Source organism: Melopsittacus undulatus, chromosome 1 (assembly GCF_012275295.1).
Source record: "Melopsittacus undulatus isolate bMelUnd1 chromosome 1, bMelUnd1.mat.Z, whole genome shotgun sequence".
Taxonomy (NCBI): domain Eukaryota; kingdom Metazoa; phylum Chordata; class Aves; order Psittaciformes; family Psittaculidae; genus Melopsittacus; species Melopsittacus undulatus.
In genome coordinates this window covers 43,371,783-43,385,581 of record NC_047527.1, presented here as the reverse complement: position 1 = coordinate 43,385,581, position 13,799 = coordinate 43,371,783, and the positions used below count along the sequence as shown (strand labels likewise).

General features: G+C 42.2%; 2 protein-coding genes across 5 annotated transcripts in view; one reads left to right on the top strand and one right to left on the bottom strand.

The window, feature by feature from the left end:
- The window catches only part of MAPRE2 (microtubule associated protein RP/EB family member 2), a 94,926-nt gene extending 87,246 nt beyond the window's left edge, over nt 1–7,680 (top strand). For all 4 annotated transcript variants that reach the window (XM_031052993.2, XM_005153551.3, XM_034061280.1 and 1 more), the window contains one exon: nt 4,691–7,680. In XM_031052993.2, the coding sequence (XP_030908853.1) occupies nt 4,691–4,762 (72 nt within the window). In that variant the 3' untranslated portion in view covers nt 4,763–7,680. The remainder of the gene's footprint in view (nt 1–4,690) is intronic.
- Nucleotides 7,681–8,740: 1,060 nt separating this feature from the next.
- The window catches only part of LOC101869397 (ethanolaminephosphotransferase 1-like), a 52,489-nt gene continuing 47,430 nt past the window's right edge, over nt 8,741–13,799 (bottom strand). The window contains exons 9-10 of the mRNA XM_005153552.3: nt 12,459–12,641; nt 8,741–11,327 (exon numbers count right to left, since the gene is read on the bottom strand). Coding sequence (XP_005153609.3) covers nt 11,262–11,327; nt 12,459–12,641 — 249 coding nt within the window. The 3' untranslated portion in view covers nt 8,741–11,261. The remainder of the gene's footprint in view (nt 11,328–12,458; nt 12,642–13,799) is intronic.

Sequence of the window (13,799 nt, the reverse complement as noted above, 5' to 3'; positions counted from 1 at the left end):
CACTAACTCACATGCTTTTCTAAAAGACTAGTAGAGCATAAATGAAAGTGAGGTGCAAGAGGGACACAAGCTTGCCACTGACAAGAGCCACTGCTCAGATGGGAAGTGACAGGGGAAATAGAGTTCAGCAGTGTGGGGTGAGTGTTAAAGATTAAAAGGAGGAGGAAACCATTATTTTCACAGGAATAAACAATAAGACAAATTTGCCAAGCACGTGATAACAGACTAAAAGAGTTACATACATATAGTGGTCAGAGAAAATGTCTTCTGGATTCAAGAACAGTGATTTATTTATAAAGCAAAGCCAGAAAAATCCCTCTTCTCCCCATACCCCTACCACATCTGTCTGTCTGGCTTAAATAGCAAGTGATTCTGTGCCAAGGAATGCATTTGTTGCTTTTCTTCCTGCAGTTTTCCTTACTGGCAGAACACATTACAAAATGTTCTACTTCTGTCCACATCCTAGTGCTCTATCTGCTTTCTCCCTTCAAGCCTTTCTCTGTTGAAAGCATCATCCTTGCCTGCACATGAACTACATGTAACAACTGTGCCTTTATCTAAAGCATGTTTGCATTTGGAGGCCAGGTACATTACTGCATCAGGAGAGCACTGCTCGCCCAGAGAATAATACAGAGGCTATTCCCAACACAGTTTTTTTGCTACCTTTTAGTGGGAGACTCAGTCTCCGCATCTTCTGGGGTGCATTTCCTCCTCAGCTTAGCAGAGACCATAATTTGCTGAAGAAAGAGCCCAGTGCCTTAGCCCTAAATCAGAGGTACTGGTTTCCTTGCTGATGCAGATCCTGTCTACCTTTTGTTTTTTTGGACTTTGCTGTCTCATTGTCCTGCTTTGCTTTTCAGTTCTGTTTTTCCTTATTTCTGTAACGACTTCTTCCCGAGTTAAATTCTATATCTTGCAGCATTTTGCAGGTTAATCCATCAGTAGTAGCAGTTTGGCTTTCCCAGTCCACAGATTGGAAATAGTCCCAATTCCCAACCACAGACAACTTCAGCATTCCCACTTTCTTGCTAATGAGTTCATTGTAAATCCGGCTTAGATTTTTCTTTTTATATGTTTTAAAGTTTCTCAAGTATAGGAGGCAAAGTGGAAAAAAGATTACATTAATTCTCAGGATTTGTGACCTTTATAAATAATACCGTGGCAGTGAGGCTTTTCTTCAGGAAGGGGATGCACTGAAATGCAGCTCTCGCATACTGCACAAGTGATCCCTGACCAAGGCCTTGTGCTTGAAGATTGTGACTAGCTTTGTTTTCAGTTCATACTTCAAATAACTGCCTGATGGCAGTCTTGAACTCTTCCTTCCTAGCATCTGATGTATTTGACATGGCACAGAAGTCGTGTCCTATCTTTCATACCAACTTGTTATTTGGAAGGGACAACTTATACTTAATTTTCAGTTAAGCTTAATTTAACCCTTATCTTTTTCCTACTCTTTTTCTTTTATATCTGGACAGCACTTGAAGTAGTCACACCTCCCAACAGCTCAGAGGTACCCCATGAGCACTGTAGGGTGTCAGGTGAATTCTGTGTAGAATGATTCAGAATGCAGGTACAGAGTTTTGTCCCTATATAAAGCATTCTGCTGAGGTCTGAGAATTATAGTATTGCATTGAAGAGATTTTTATCATGTTCATGTTGTGGGGAGGTCTAACTATTTTTTTTCAGCATTCCAAGTCACAGTGTAGTTTCAGTTATGTCACTTCAGAACCTTCTGCTTTGTTTAATTCAGTATATGCTGAATTTTCAAGACTGATTTAATTTTTTTTGGGGGGGGAGAGTGTCTTGATTTTGATGAAGTTTTGAGGCATAGAGCACAAATATCAGTCTATTTGAGTTCCTTTTTTTAGAGGCTCCCTTTTGCCTGTTGTGGTTCTGTTTTAAACCTCGTTGTTGTATCTCTGGTTGTGTAAGAGGGATGTTGTTACCTACTAGTGTCATTTAACATTTGGCTGATCTGTCTCTAATACTTTGTAATTTTTAATTACAAATTGCTCATTTATAATCCTACCTCATCAAAAGCATCAAAGTTGACAGAGAACAGTGTTAAAAAGATGATGCATTTGGGTGGTGGGGAGATGTTGGCCCCTATCACTCATTCTGTGACTGCTATAGGCAGCACTGAGACCTCAGATAGTATGTAAAGCATTTGGTGGTATGATCTTACAGTGGGAGAGCTTCAAACTGATGAAACAGAAGAGGCTACATATCTAGTTAATGAAACCCAGAGCCATGTAGGTCTTGCATAAAGCAGAAATGAATGGGAAGCTTTTGATTTCCTGTATAGGTTGTCCTGGCTGAGTTCAGGCAGGAGTTAGATCAAAGGCCAGCAATCCACCCATCAGTTGCTCAGCTCAAGTTTTCATTTGTTCAAAGTGCAGCTGGTTTTGTATCTTTCTGCTCTAGCAGCTACTGCATCTGCTGCTGCTTTTGGAAAAGGCACCCCCACCACCAGCAGCTGGTTTGTGTAAAGTCTAGCTCTTCCAATTAGAGGCATACCTGAATACCTTGAGGCAGATGGATTGAATGGTCAAAAGAGAGCACATCTCGTTGTGGGAGACTGAGATGGCCATGGTTGTGTGATCCAGGCCAGAAATAAATGTTCTAAATAGATCTTCCACTGCTTTCCTTATTAGGGGATGCTATTCAGGGAGATTCCATAGTCCCAAGGTAATTGAACGTAGTGACTCTTGTCTTTCCCATTTCATGTATTTATACAAGCTGTACATACTGAAAAGCACATGTCCAAGTCTCACAACAACCTCTGAGGTAGTCCCATTAAGATTTACCATTTCCATCAAAGGTAAGCCTGGCTAGAGAGGAGCCATCACTCTTCAGAGCTGCAGAGTAGGTTCCCAAACCACGCACATACTAGGCTTTTCCTATCACATGCATGAAAAGACATGACCTATAAAGTCTGCATGAGTGGGCTTTCTAATAGGTTTATCTCAGACTCTGCACACAGAGCCTATGGAACAGTTGCTTTTCAGAGGTGGTCACCTCACCACATAAGGATGGTCACGAGAGACAGGCACATAGCCTGCTGTGGCTAAACAAGCTTCAGTTTTCTCACCCTATAAGGCTGTGATGCCACCTCACAGATGTCAGCTTCTCTCTGTAAAGTTCCTGTGCCCTTGCATCCCATCATAGAAGTGATTTTTAGATACTATTCAAAAAGTGGTTTTGACGTGATGTACCTACCGTGTATACTGAGGACGTCATTCCCCCAAGAGGCTGTAAGGTGCTAAACTCCAGCTGTGCTGATTGACATACATGGCATCTACCTGAAAATACCACCTGAGTGACAGAAACCTTGCTTTCAACTGAAATTTAGCTGGTTTTGTGCAGTAAACAGTTGAGTATTTCTATCATATCAGCAAATGTTAGGAACCTTCTTCTCCTGTTCTTGCCCTTTAGAAAGGTTTTATGCCAGAAGGGAATTTTCTTACTGTGTAAGCTGCTCTGAACTGTCCTGAGAAAGCTCAGATTATGGCCTCCCTTTTCCTTTAACTTTTGCCTCAGATTTGAAAACTTGGCAGGATGAATTTTTGAAGTTTGCTGTTCCAGCTGCTTGCTCCTAAAGAAAATTGCTGGGAGCCAGGCAAGTTCTGCAGAGGTAACACATGAGGGATGGTGCAGTTTGAATGGCAGCTCAATGTCTTGGAAAAGTTTTCCTTTGGAGCTGTCTACTAACAGAAGGCAGAGTACACATGGGGGATATTTTCAGTGCACTGTGCACTGGGAAGATGGAAGCCACTTGAGAGAAGAAAGCTGTAAATGCAGCTGTGCTTGATAGGAATCCAGAAGTCAGCCAGACATCTTGAGCTCTGATAGCATCCAGGTCAACTCAAGATACCAGGTCTGTTGTCTCTAATTTAGAAGTTGTTTGAAATGGGTATCAGTGAGGGTCCAGCCTTCCCTTCAGTCAAGGATTCTTCTGCTAATGAGGCTGTATATCCAGAGACACAGCTCTGCAAAATACTGTGCTTAAGGTTTGCACAAGGGACACGTTTATTAGTGATTAGTGCTTTCAACAGTAGCTCTGTAAATCACTGAATACTGACTATTCCCCCCCTTTCCCCCCTGAAAATGTGTTTGCAACTCTTTGGTGACATTTTCTGGATGCAGCTAAAAAACACTGTTTTGATAACCTTTGAACCTCAGTCTGTATTAGCATGGGTATATTATTTTGGGAAAGTAGTGAGTCTTACCTAAAAAAGGAGGCTGCGTTTAATTTTTAAAGCAGGCAATAGCAAAAGTGCCTTTTCCATTTAGTGATATAAACCTAGATCAAAGATTGTGTGAGAATTAAAGCAGACGCATCCAGAGATCCTTGGACAAACTAAAAATGGGAGAACACCAGGATGCTGTGATACACTGTCTAGGGATGCAAAACGTTCACTTACCAGAACAGTTAATCCACCGTGACGTTGAAAACTGACACTTTTTCTGGGGAAATATCAGTACTGCATGTTCATTAATTAAAAGCAAAGTAAATACATGTTATGGTAATATTACAAGATGCTGCTTTTCTCAGGTAACAGCTCATGTTGTACTTAACTGCACGAAAATTAGAAGTTAAGCTTTAGGTTATGGCGAGCACTGCGGGGCAAGATTACAGGAGCACTGCTTTCTGTTGAAGAATGTTTTGGGGCCTTTTTTCTCCCTGCAGGAGAGCCACACAGATGAGCATGAAGGTGAAGAGCAAGTCCATGAACAGCCCCAGCAGCAGGACGAGTACTGACTCACCCAGCGGCTCTGACAATTTGCGTTTTGTGTGAGAACTTTCTTCTGGAGAATGGAACATGTGCGGCCTCAAACTTGAAATCAGTTCACTCCCAGTCTGCCGTTAACATTTATGTACCATAGTGAGTGCCAGCCAACCACCGCATTCTGTACCCATACTTTGCCAAGATGCATTTGCAGACATCTTCTTTCAGTGTATCTTCCCAAGAGGTTGTAGGGCTACATCACCTACTGTACATCACTGCAACTTCACCACTTGGCTGCTTGAGATTTGTTCTGCTCTTTAAAAAAATATATATATTTATTTTTTTCTTTTTTTTTTTGTCTTAAGTATGATACACTTGTAACTTGTTCTAACATATTTATATTGGCATTTTGTGTGGCAAGAAGTACCGTACCACTAGCTGTGTCTCTCACTTTGTGGTGCTTTCGCGTTTTCTAGTACGTCTGCCTTGGGGCATAAATTCGGTCAAACAATTGGAATAAAGGGATACAGAGGAAGTCATAATCAAGCCATAACAATGAGATGTGTTGTGGAGGAGAATGCTCGTGTTGCTCACGTTTATTCCTTTCCTGCCTTCATGAAATGCAAGGCAGAGCATCTGTTTCACTAGCAGAGATTTAAACCCCTGTGTTAGAACGCTTGTTAGAAAGCTGCATGGTATGTTTTTTGGCTTATTTCTGGAGGAACAGACATCCACTTGAGTTTTTTGAAAACCCTCCCAGTTTCCTGCCTAGTCAATAGACGTTTCCCAGCTTTTCTTCCTTCCTGAGGAATCCAGTCCCAGCCTCCAGCTGCAGCTCTGCCTCTGCACAGCTCAATGCTGATGGAGGCGAGAAATCTCCTTGACACAAGCGTAGCTGCAGGACATGATCTCTGCTGTCCTACTTGGCTTCCCAGCCCTCGGAAGAGGACAAAGTAGGCCAGCCATTTCTTCTTGCTGTCCTTCCTGCTCTGCTGCCCCAGCCATGCAAGTTAGAAGACAGGAATTTCCTTGCTGGTGTAAAGCATGGGGAAAGACCAGCAACAGCACTAGCCCTGAACCCCCTGAACTCTCTGTGAGTGAGTAGTGGACACTTCATGGGTGTTGAGGCTGCTTATGAAGCACAGAGGGGCAGTTGAGGGGTCCTACTGGAGACAGAGCATACATCGGAGGGGGCCTAGCTCACCGAGGGGCACAGAGTCAGTTCTATGCTTGGGTAACCTTCCTCCAGTGAGGCCTGTGCAGTGCAGAACCATGTCTGCGCTGGAGATGTCTGCAGTCAGAGTGTTCCCTTCCAGTGCTGTCCCATTGCCCTGTTCTAAATGATGGTATTTTATAAACAGAGGTATCTTGAAGTATGCAAAGCATTCTGTATTTTTCTTGTAAAACTGTGCATTGTAGTCTCTCTGAATATTTAATGCTTGGTATTCTTGGTCTTTCACTTGATTTTCCTAGTTCTGGATTGTTACACTGAGTTAGCAGGCACATGGAAGTCCCATCCCAATCAGCAGTCACTGGAAAACTCCAAAGCCTAATGAACAGCTAAATCATGTTAGACCTTCATAGGCTCCTAATGCGTAAGTTCCCAGCTTTACGCTTCCATGGAGAGGTTTTCAATTAATCAACCCCCTGGTGCACACAGACACATGCTCATGCAGTTTTCTGTTCCTAATCGATCTTCTGCAACTAAGTGGCTCTTGGCTAAATGTGAGAACCCTGCTGTTGTGAGTCGCACCACAGACAACGTATAAAATACTGCTAAGCACTAGAACAGGTATTTTCAGATCCTTGATCCTCCCCCTGCTCAGCAGAAGAGTTTCTGGACCCTGCAGGCTGAAGGTTTCCCAGCCCTGTCTCCATCCAGCACTGGCCTCATGTCCTACCCAGTGATGAAGTGGAAGTACTGCAACCTGCGGGCCAGCGATTTCCTTTCCTTTCCTTTCTTGATTGGTTACAAACAAGGTCTGGTTTCTAAAAAAATGTGTATATTCCAAAATAAGCATTTCCAAGAATCACCACAAATGGGGGAATTGTCATTTTTGTTGTATTTGTGTTTATTAGAACATATGTACTTATTACAATTGTCATTGTAATAAACGGTAGTTCTTCATAATACTGTTGAAGAGCAGTTACTAATTTTTTTTTCCAGACTCCTTTAACCTGTATGGGATTTCTGATGGGGCAAGGAGTTTGGGATCAGTTTATAAGCTTAATTCCATCAGCACCAGTCTCCACTTACTGCAGTTCATCCTTCATGCTAATACTTGAGCAGATGCATGGAGAGCACTTGAAGATAAAATGTATTTCTAAAGGTGCGAATGGTTGGGGTTGCTGAGCTCCCTGGAGGGCTTATGGCCAGGCTGTTGTGCACCTCTCCTTTTCTCTCTCTGGAGCACATATTAAACAATAATAACAGTTCTAAAAAGCTGAACTTCATCTGCTGAAAATTCCTTATATCCTATTTCTGGTCCGAAGACCATCACCCTCTCACTGCTTGTATCAAGGGGGGGGAGTGACTGATGTAGGGAACCAGGGCGGTAAAATACCTTGTGGGCACTAGAAAATTGGGCTGTGCTGAAGGGCAAGCAATGCTCTGAAAGGGGAAAGAGTTGTCCTTCTCCTCCCACCCCCTGTGAGTAACCCATTCTTCTGTTATGGTTTTAATATGCATTTGTAATTACATTTACTAAATAGCACACCATAAAGCTTTGGTTATATATTAAATGTAAACTGAAAGGAATGTAAACATATGTATTAATTATAAATAGATAAGTAATGGCATAATAGATACAAAAAAGTCTTATTTGGATGTATCAGTCGTTTTACATTATCCACAGATTGTCGCATGGTAGAGTAGATTTTTGTCTGAATATGTGAATAACTTGCGTTTATCTTTTTACATATTTAATAAAAAAATATATGTTAAAATCTGTCTAGCTCTAGAGACTATTCACAACATTCTAAAATAATACTTTTCTGCTTTAATACGTATTCTTTTCTTCATTAGTGACTGCATATGGGACCAGGAAGAAAAAGGCAGCTGCTTTGAAAAACTACACACTTATTCAATGTGTGTAGGTAGTGTTTGCTTCCCCAAGAGCTCAGCAACTGTACCCCCTTCTGCAAATCAAAAATGAGAATGTATGTGCATATAAACAGAATATTATTCTTTATGGTAAATGCCTTCCGATTTGAGTACTAAATCTCTTGTGTCTCAGTTTTGATACAGCAAAAGCAAAACTTGCAGTAGCCAGGAGGTGGAGAGAACTACAGCAACTTAAGCTCCCAATGGACTTTTCTTGCAATGGCCAAGCATTCAGGGATGACTCTTCAGTGTAGTGCAGAAGTCACTTTCACTGCAGGCTAAAAAAATTAGGGTTTTGGAAGAAAAGGGTGAAACTCGGTTGTAGTTCTTACAGGTCTTTTGTAGCATGAAGCAATATTGCTGCAAGTAGTTGCTGCTAACACTCCAGGGCTTTGAGCCTTGGGTCAGGACCTCTTTCTGTCATTGAAGCTATCTGGTTGTACTCTACTACTAAAAGATCAGCCTAGGCCCGTCTGCTGCCTTCAGCTATCCCTGGGGCTGGGGGTGAACACTGCCCATCACCACTTAGGGAAGGTTTCTGATGGAGAGGGTGAAGGATAAAGCCAGAACCAGAAGAGCCCGTTTCCAACCCAGGCTCTCAAACCTGGAAGAGCAGCCCTAGTTTGGTTGCTTTGTATAAGACAAGGGGGGAAGCATGTCTTTGGGCTAGTGCTGATCCCCAGCATAAAAACGTTACTTACTTTCCAGTTATTTACTTTCAAATAGTTGAAAACTGTCTGCCCTAATGTTGCGACTGTTAGGTCATGTAGGTACCATTATCTGACTTTGCAGAATAAATCTGTGACCATGCTGTCCTATGAACAAAGCATTTTTATTCCCATTCATTGAACCAGTTACCATCTCAGATGGCTAACAATTCAATATATACACTGTGCAGTACACACTGTCTTTTTATACTTGTCTTTATAGAGATTGTAGTGACAAGTTGTTTCAAAAAGGGAAAAGAAAGTTGTGAGAAAGCTGGCTGGAGCTTAATTTCCTTTGAAAGTGATACTGTATTTCTCTTTAGAAAGGTACAAGTGCAGGCAAGTTGTGGCAGTTCAAGTTTTATCATTTCATTTAATGAAATATATTCAAAATACTCCATTACAGTGCATCAGATTGTGCAGCTTCTGGAAACCTTATTTCCAACTGTTTCCTAAGTAAGTGCAAGACAGAGGGAAAAGGAAGCTCTGCCCACAGAGTGCCTCCAGTACAACCACATTCAATCCAGAGGTATTTTTGTTTATTGTATTCTAATTCTTTTCTAGTCAGGACTTCCTCTGAACACTTTTGATGGATGGGTTACATATAAACTGCTGAAATAGGTGAGACTTTTGGGGCATCATAGGTGGTATTGGATGTAGTATATGACTCCATCAAACGGATTGCTGGGTATATGTCTCTATTAAACTTGTTCCCCTTCAAACACAGAACTGCCTATGATAACCAGTTTAATTAACTGCCTATTAAATAAACAGCTGTCAGGCTTTCTCTAAGAAAAAGAGTCCTTGGGCAGACAGGGAGCACCAGTGTGGAAACCCCACACTCCCTGAGCATCATGCATGATCACCTGACCAGTGAGGAGGAAGGCTGGAAGACCCCTCTCTTTGTCTCAGTCCTGCAGCTGGACCACAGTGGTGCTGGAGGGTGCAGGAGCCTCCCTTCCCTGCAGGGCTCTGCAAAAGCTCCAAATCAGCATTAACAGGATGACCTGTGTCCTCTGCTTAACTCGAGCTTTAAGCTGCTTGAACTGTGACTGTAGTGTGTGGGTGTAGTAGGGGATGGGACCCTCAGCATGATCGTTTACTAGGTGGAACATGTGTGTTTTCAAACCATAAGAACCTTTGGAAGTTGGTTTGAATCTTCTGCTTTGTGAAGAGGGGAAGCTGATGTGCAGGCCTGTCCCCTGGTCCCTGTCGTAAGGGTTACCATGGGAAATCAGCTCAACTGATGTGGTAGATCAACTGCTCTAACAGGCAGATGGAACTTAAACTGAAGCTGTTCAATTTTAAATTGAAAGCTATGAAATTGTACAAAAATATGGCAAGTCAGTGTTCAGCTAAAATATTAATAAGAGCCACTGATGTAAGGGTATATTAATTGGGGAAAAATGATAAGGTGAGTGATAGAGCCAGAGAAATGGTCTAAGAACTGAAAAAGGTGAACTTTAGGCTCAGCAGCCCAACAACTACGCTTCTGCCCAGCTTCTGGCAAGCGAGATAGTTAACTAGTTAATAAACATGCCAGTCCATCAATCACATCCCTCTGTGCAAGAAATGTAATCTAATGCTTACCTTGTGGGAAGTGGGCAGATTGTTTCATTAGTGCTTCAAGGCCACAAAGTCCCTCTGGCTAGAGCAGTGTATGAAAAGAGATGAAACTTAAATTCTTCCTCCTTCCTCCAAGGCATGCAGAAAACCTACATATATTATAAATGAAGCAAGTGGTTTGCATCTGCATGTAAACATGTAATGTTTAAAAAAAAAGCCTTTCTTGCCTTTTTTTCCCCCATTATCTAAAACCACAAGAATTTGCTTCAAACACAAAGGCAACGAATGATTTGCTTTGTGTTTTGCATTCATACATGATATTTGACTAATTAGTTCTGCAGTGAAGTATGAGAATCTTCTAAAATTTTTTGGCCAGATTTATTCTCAGCTGGTTACCTTTGTAGGGTTGTATTGCTTGTAGCTACTGAAATACCAACAATGTGCTTGTTACTGCCTAGAAAATAAGCATGAAGTCCAGGTGCTGCTGTAAGGAGCCTGCACTTCTGACAGATACAGGTCAGCTGAGATTCATCTTAATGCTAGGGAAGAAAAAACCCATAGGTTTCAAAAACACTTCACTGTACCCATAGCTTTCTGAGCTCATTATCTTTTCTTCACACATTCATCTGAGGTGAGGGGAAGCCTGAATGTGTGTAAGCCCTTCAGGAGGTTGTATGGAAGAAATGAGTTGTGAGAAAATCAATATGGAAAATGAAGCAGGCACAGATGTCTGAGTGGGAAGGACATCCAGGGAACATTTGCATTGCCAGGGTCCCACTGGTGACTAGGCTGGGAAAAAACAGTGCTGGTTATAAACCATCAAGGATCTCATGGAACCTGACATGGATTTATCCAGGACTTTGGACACAGTGGCAAGGAGGAGGAAGACAAAAGCTTCAGAGAGGGTAGTAACACAACATTGCTGAAGAAAATACTAGCAGCAGGAGAACTTGGTAAACACTTCTGTGCTGGACAGGAGCCTTCCTCTGAGATGAAGCATCTTGCTGCATAGCTCATTGTCGCAGTGGTTTGGATACCCAGATGTATCTATTCTTTGGTTATTTTAATCAGATTAATTCCAACTGTGTATCAATCACATCAGAAGAGTTGCAAATCTCCGTGTCAAGTATTACAGTCTGCTTGTAGTGCAGGTGTTCACTCCTGGACACGTTTCTTCAGGGAAAAGATGTAAATGTTCAAGTGGTCACTCAGCTGCCTCCCCTAAAGAGGAATTGCAGAGATTAGCAACCAGTTTTGATATGCTTCACTATTCACCATCTCTCTTCTCCTGGTCAGAAAGAGGAGAACCTGACCATGTTCCTTGCATACCTGGAGACCTTCAAATACATAGGGACTTACAAAGAACTCAGGTCTTTACATTTCCCTTGCAGCACACTGATGGGAAGTGAAGTCACCATGGACCAGATTCACAGATAACATAAACTGTGGTGGAGCTAGGCCACCTCAGTCAATAGCGAATTTTGACCAGGTGTATGCATTCTGACCTCCACTGACTGGTCTGTATTGATGCTGAGGTAAAATCTACAATGATGCTGATGTCTGCTAACAAAAGGCTTCTTTCAAAGAAAAATCCTTACATCCCAGAGGTGTATCTAAAAAAAATGCTGATCAACTTCCTGTGAAATGAGACCTTTCCCATACAATGTGTTTCATCTAAAAGCAAACCCTCCATTAAGACACTTTCCTAAGGGTAGTTTGACAATACTCTTTAAAAAAGAGGGCATTATCTGAGGGAAACGGAGTTTAAGCAGTAATCCAGATGACAATAAATGACAAAACTGGTATCTAGCAGGCATAAAAATGCACTGCTAAGACCAAATGTCTCATTCATGTCTCCAGGCTGAAAAATGCTAACAGAGGGCCAATAAAAGAATAAAAATTGGGACATCTATTTTGCTTGCAGAGTCAAAGCAAAGTTAACCTGATTTTATGAATTCTATTCATGGCACTTTGCATCTTAGCTTCCTACTTTTTTTCTGTCAAATAACCTCAGGAAGAAGAAAGGGAAAAAAGAGATGGGATCATTCATGCCACATGAGTCAACCACTGCGTAAAAACCAGCCCATAAATATTCTGACTGTGACGGCTTTAAAGCCAAAACCAGTCGGCTACACTGGAATAATGTAAGTCACTGAAGTTTCTGTATGTGTGAGAAGGCACTGCCTGCAGTAAAGTGACTTTCAAACCTCAGACTAAACAAAACAATACACGTTAAAAACAACCCAACCATAACAGCATCCGGACTCCCACATCACTGCACCAGCTAGACAGAAACCATTCCCAGACCCCATCTTCCTCCCAGTTCAGTGCAGTTCTCCCACAGCCACTCACCACACAGACACCATAGTGCACATGGGCAGCCGTGACCAGCACGGTGAACACAGCAAGTACGGCTTCTTCCATCCAGCCCAGCAGCCCAGAGATGGCTGCATATACCACCAGTGCCAGTGGGAAAAGGAACCAGTGGAAAAGCTCCGGCTGGGTGCTGCTCATCTGACAGATGATCACCTTGCACTGTCGGAACAAAAAGAGCCAGGTGAGAAGCACTGGGTTAGCCCAGGGTCTAGGCAAAAGCACATCTGTTTTCTCTGCAGATTGCTTCTGATAAGAGGAAAACAAAGCTTGAGTTCAAAATGGGGCTTGTTTCTGGTGAGAAGACTACTATAGATACCCCTCTGTGCCTCACTGTGAATCATCATAGACTCACAGATTGGTTTGGGTTGGAAGGGACCTTAAACATCATCCAGTTCCAACATCCTGCCATGGGCACCTCACACTAGGCCAGGTTGCTCAAAGCCCATGTCCAACCTGGCCTTGAACACTGCCAGGGATGGGCCAGTCACAGCTTCTCTGGGCAACCTGTGCCAGTGTCTCACCACCCCCACAGGGAAGAGCTTCTTCCTAATGTTTACTCTAAATATACCCTCTTTCAGTTTAAATCTGTTCTCCTTTGTCCTGTCACTACATGCCTTGTAAGAAGTCCCTCTCTAGCTTTCTTGTATGCCCTCTTTAGGTAGCAGAAGGCTGCTCTAAGGTATCCATCCCCCAGAGTCTTAAAGGACTTCATTACAAATAATCTAACATACACACTTCTTTCCTGGAGACAGTGTTTTTACACACTTTGTTTTATAAGCTGAAATGCATCTTTACAAAAAGGGAATTTGTTTGCTACCTCATGTTTCCACACGGGCTCATGAAGCTGTGATGCCAAATCAAATGTGCTATCACTTAATCACTGTGAGAGTGTATTGGTATTTCAATGAGCTGGTGTGACAGAAATACATTCTGATTCATTGTATAGAAGGGAGGGAAGGTAATATATGCCACTTTTAAACCCTGGTTTTCTTTTCTAGCACTTCTCCATGTGCTAAACCATCATTTCCCTGGCTCAATCATGGCAGCGGACTCCCTGGAGGTAGAGCTGGGGGTGCAGAGAAAGGGATCCCATTCAGAAAAGAGAAAAAAAATGAATACAATACATGGTGCATGGTTTAACTGAAAGCAGTCAGCTTAATTTTACTGAATTCTTGAAATGTAATGAGATTAACTCAGTCTAAGTTCACATTTTTAAAACCAGTTAAGCACACATGGGTGTTTTACCTGGTTTAGACTCCTTAAGAAATGTGTCTCATGTACAAAACGCCCTTTACCAAAAAACCAAAAAGGTATTTA